The sequence below is a fragment of the Rhagoletis pomonella genome, unplaced genomic scaffold (genome assembly GCF_013731165.1).
Source record: "Rhagoletis pomonella isolate Grant_MI unplaced genomic scaffold, Rhpom_1.0 Rhpom_scaffold_00004, whole genome shotgun sequence".
Lineage (NCBI taxonomy): Eukaryota > Metazoa > Arthropoda > Insecta > Diptera > Tephritidae > Rhagoletis > Rhagoletis pomonella.
Genome location: NW_023458558.1, coordinates 22,031,352 through 22,036,654, shown reverse-complemented (window position 1 = coordinate 22,036,654; position 5,303 = coordinate 22,031,352). Strand labels below are relative to the sequence as shown.

The window sequence follows — 5,303 nt, the reverse complement described above, 5'->3', positions numbered from 1 at the left end:
GAAGACACCGATTGGAATGAGTGGAACGTGAGTTTTCAAGTAGTTTTCAACGAAAACTGGTTTTCGTTTGACTGATCGGCTCATGTAAACAAAAAGTTTGTTTACGTATTGCCATAAACGTCAAAGTCGGCGAAACCAAAGTAGCGGTTTCGGGAATGCGCCACCTTCAGTTCATTACACCATGGACGTTTATGACATTACGTAAACAAACTTTTTGTTTAGAAACAATTGCAAACGTATTGCAAACGTATTATGTACTTTCAAGTGAAAAATCGAAGTAATTCGTGCGTTCTAAAGTAAAAAACGTTTTATTTGTAATAAAAACTTTATAAAAAAGTCGTGTCGTGTGTTGAATTGCAGCAGCCGTAGGGGTAAAGCCCCCAAATGCAGTTTTTTTTGTTTCCCCGCGACGACGCCTTGGCCAGAAAGTGCGTAGAGTTCTGCCGGCAGGAAAGCCATACAATTTAGACACAAATTACAAAGTTAAATTAAAAATTGAAATCGGAGGTAAGCAAGCATCGACCACTTTCTGCAGGAAAACATGCCCTGCGACAAGATATTATCACTTTTTCAGCACCTGCAATACAAAAGCAAAAATTCTAAATAGTTAATTAATAAGACCTATTCTTTTGAACACATTTCAAGAGTGGTTGTATATTTTTTGTTAACATTGTGCTTAATTTGCTATATTCAAAGATGGCTTGAGAAATTGGTGAATCGTGAAGAAAACACGATTTCTCACTGCAAATTCACAACTGTCAACTCATTGTTCTTCGCCATATTCTTTGTTTACCCATTGCCACAAATGTCATTTTGCGGGAATGCGCAATTTTGTATTCTATCGTTCTTGCTTAGAGCATATCGCAGCTTTTCTCTTCGTATTCTGCCGCTGTACTATGTGCTTAGCCTAAGCACTATTATCGGAAAATCTCTAATTACGATGACAAATTAGAGATACGCACTTAAAAAGATACATCGATTTTTCCCGATGTACATCGTGTAGACACATTGGCTGCGTTTCTTTATACATTCCGGATAATCCAATTTCACAGCCGGAATAAACAGAATGCGTTTGAAATATACGTCAACATATCATCAGGAACGTTCTAAAGAATAAATAAACAAAAAAGTTTATTCCAAACGTTCAGAATGAATAAAGAAATGCAGCCATTGTTGTTTTGCGATGTAACTATGTTCGATACATTCCTTGATATTAAAAAGAAAAATTAATTAAATATTTGTTACTTAGTTGTTTTTATTTATTTATTATCATTCATTTATTTATATCTTTAGCTTTCATCTCTTAAGCCATTGTAACTCGTATTTGCTCTGTTTAGTCTTAGTTTTAAGCCTAATTCTCAACCTTTTTTCTGTCATAATCACCGCTGTGCTAAAAAAACTTTCAAGTTCTTATTGTACTAATAGACCTGTCTAATAAATGAAATAAAATAAAACAACCTTTTTAATAAGGTTAATTGTACTAATTTTATTTTTGTTTTTTAATTCTTCAATATGTTTTTTAAACCTCGTAAAAATAAAATTTAGCTAACTCCTTTAGCCTCTGGTATATTCCGCTGCTGAATCAAAACAAACGAGGCCTTTGAAAAAAGCCTTCAGAAGGCATGGAACTGCCCATCATTGTCAAGTATGTATGAATTTGTACGCTATTTCGTATAAATTTGTAAACCGAATTTTGTAATCTGCCCATATTTCTAGAGGGTTTTCACAAAACCGACTTACCGGACTTCCCAAATAAATTAATAGCTCATCGGAGAGGCTTTCTTCAGTCGTATTTGTTTTCCAATTTCCGTGAATAAGATGTGATGATTACTCCAAAGACTAAAATCGTCCATTATGTGGTCACAAGTATCAGAATCTGACTCGCCAAATCTGGTATACGTGGAAATTTGACAGCTGTTGTTCGTAGCTCGTCGTCGTTGCAAGTTGTAGTTATCGATACATCGAGTAAAATACATCGATGTTTACGATGCATCGATTAACATCGCGCATCTCTATAATAAATACACTTGAAATAAGTCATACTTGGCACCAGATTATAATCCAATATTTAGTTTTTGAAGAACATATATACAACTTATTTATACATTAATCACTTATTTCAAAAGTAAGTACGATAATATGGATCAGTTTTTGGTGACTGCTTTTTAAACGGCTTTATTCCATTAGCTAATACCACGGTCTAAAAATACCTATTTACATCTACATACATATGTGCGCATAATTCTACATTGCACTGAATGATTTCCTAATCTATCACATCAATATCAGTAAACATGCCTAAATTTTATAAAGTTGATATCAACCGAACTGAGTGGGAAATACCTGAGCTTTATCAGCAATTGCAACCAGTTGGCTCCGGCGCGTATGGACAGGTGTGCAAGGCTCTTGTACAAGGCACTAATATGTATGTGGCTATAAAAAAACTGGCACGTCCATTTCAATCGGCTGTGCACGCCAAGCGTACTTATCGCGAATTACGTTTATTAAAACATATGGACCACGACAATGTCATAGGTTTATTGGACGTTTTCCATCCACATCCAGTGGATGTCACACTTGAAAACTTTCAGCAAGTGTACTTAGTAACACATCTAATGGATGCTGACTTGAATAATATTATCAGAACACAACGTCTATCTGATGATCATGTTCAGTTCTTAGTGTATCAAATATTGCGAGGTCTTAAGTATATCCATAGTGCTGGCATTATTCATCGCGATCTTAAGCCGTCAAATATTGCTGTAAATGAAGATTGCGAGTTACGTATTTTAGATTTTGGACTAGCACGTCCAACAGAAAGCGAGATGACTGGTTATGTAGCTACAAGATGGTATCGTGCACCAGAAATTATGTTAAATTGGATGCACTATAACCAAACCGTAGATATCTGGTCTGTGGGTTGCATTATGGCAGAATTACTTACTGGCCGAACTCTATTCCCCGGCACAGACCATATACATCAATTAAATCTTATAATGGAAATATTAGGTACTCCTCCTGATGATTTCATGAAAAAAATATCTTCAGAGAGTGCTCGTAATTATATAAAATCGTTACCGCCAATGAAACGACGCAGCTTCAAGGAGGTATTTAAAGGAGCCAATCCACTAGCTATTGATTTACTGGAGAAAATGTTGGAATTAGATTCAGAAAAACGTATTACCGCCGAACAAGCGTTAGCCCATCCTTACATGGAAAAATATTCCGAACCCAGCGATGAGCAAACATCACCATTGTATGATCAAAGCTTTGAAGATATGGATTTGCCAGTAGAAAAGTGGAAGGAATTAGTATTTAACGAAGTTATTAACTTCAAGACACCACCGTCATTTACTCAAATTCTTCAACAAATTAAATAGATACAAGTTTGAGTAGTGTGACTTAAAACCATGATAAAACATTTATATTTATAGTTTTATCATGCTTAAAACAATAGGTATGCTCAAATGGTATTAAAACATAAACAAAAGCTTGAAATGAGGCAAATATGGGAGGTTTTTGTAAAATAATCTATTAGAAAACAAATTGGATTTTCTTTTTAAAGGACAATATGCAGCTCTCAAGAAAACGGCCAAGAAAAAATTGCCATTTTTCATGTGTGTATCCAAGGAATTTTTACATTTGATTCATCACAGCCCCGTTGCGTCACTCTTTCCTCAAGAAATAATGCAACGGGCATATATTTCTGTTACAAACATGAGTTGCCTTCAGCGTTGCCGTTTTGCTTAAATTTAAGCAAAATTTATTAATTCTCTCCTGCCTGATAAAATGTTAAATTTTTCTTTGTTATTTAAATATCCAAAAAAGATAATTTTCCTCAAAAATTAATTTCTATGAATCAATTTAATATGAATCAATTTTATTTTAGGCTCCCGTATAAAGTTCCAGGAAGTGTGCTTCTGCCATGAAATCGTTTCTCATAAAACCGTGATACAGTTCGGAGGCGACCTTAGGTCCCTTCATTTGCTTAAAAAGATCAACATGCACACTATGGATAACATGATACCAAACTCTTTTTTATGCATGCATTCAAAAAAATCGCGAAAGGCCAGCTAACTATTATAGGAGTATATGTACATATATTGAAAGCCTTAAAAAATGTGTAGGTAATAGTTTTCAAATTAAGCAACTGTTAAGATTATAAAATTCTTACTTTTGATGACAAAACTGAGCCTTAGATTGCTTTTACTTGCTTATTTTTATTTCTATAACCAATTTACCAAGCTTGGTAAGAAAAGCCCAAATAAATTGTGCCCTTATTTGACAAAAAACTTAAAGAAATCCGAGTCTACTAGGTAGCAATTTTCTTAAGAGTTGCGTACTGCCTCAACGAAATTTGACCACGACGAGCATGGTCGTGCTGACCTGTCGACTTTTTATAAAGCAAATATTAGATTAAAATACACACAATAAAAAAATGTATAAGCATGACCGTTCCAAGAAACGAAACAAGAAATATTTTAAAGAAATAAATTTTTAAAATTGTTGGAAATTACAATTTAATGGATATTTATCAAATATAATACGACAAATAATTATAAAGTTATTAAATTGGAGGAATCACCTGGCGATACGAGGACTTAGTTCCCTGCCATACAAATACAAACTTAATAAATTTTACCTGACGTATAACTAATAATTATTAAATTAGAGGAATAACCATGGCTCGAATCGTCACATACGATAACGTACTACTCGTCACGTAAAAGCACCATTTTCGGATTATGACATACGTGAACGTACTCTTTGTCCCATTCAGCTTATACTGTCTGTCGTATCTCGTAATTTTCTTCGTTTCGTTTTCGATCCGTGAACGGATGTTACGATTCGAGGCCTGATTACTTGTGGGCACGCTAAGGTTCCAACCAAGAAAACACATTACACATTCTAAAATGATATAATCATGATTTAATAGGATCAATAAGACGTAAGCATGACAGAAACTTTTCCACGTGGTTCTGGCCCTCAGCGGTATTACAATACGTGTATCATTGGAGCAACGTTGGGCACAGCAGTTTGAAGATAACATACTGATATATTTTGACAATAGAGGAATAACCTGGCCGTGGTTTACAACTATAAACCGGCCAATGTATGTTTCAAAGTTTCGAATAGCCAAAGTCTCAAAATTTTCACGTTCACTCTCGCATTGAACTGTATAGCGAGCTAATGCGAGCAAAGCAAGCCTACATTGCGCCAGCACCTTTAGGCATTTCTTGCCCGTCATTTTATATGGAGTTTTTGCTTTTCTTGAGAGCTGCATACTGGCCTTAACGCGTTAA

The 5,303-nt window shown here is 34.8% G+C and overlaps 1 protein-coding gene across 1 annotated transcript; it reads left to right on the top strand.

Annotated features, from left to right (window-relative positions):
- Positions 1-2,000: 2,000 nt before the first annotated feature.
- Positions 2,001-3,760, top strand: LOC118737230 (mitogen-activated protein kinase p38a). The gene is made up of 2 exons (XM_036467603.1): positions 2,001-2,125; positions 2,188-3,760. The coding sequence occupies exon 2, from the start codon at positions 2,295-2,297 to the stop codon at positions 3,378-3,380; it is 1,086 nt and encodes a 361-aa protein (XP_036323496.1). The 5' UTR covers positions 2,001-2,125; positions 2,188-2,294; the 3' UTR covers positions 3,381-3,760.
- The last annotated feature ends 1,543 nt before the right edge of the window (positions 3,761-5,303 follow it).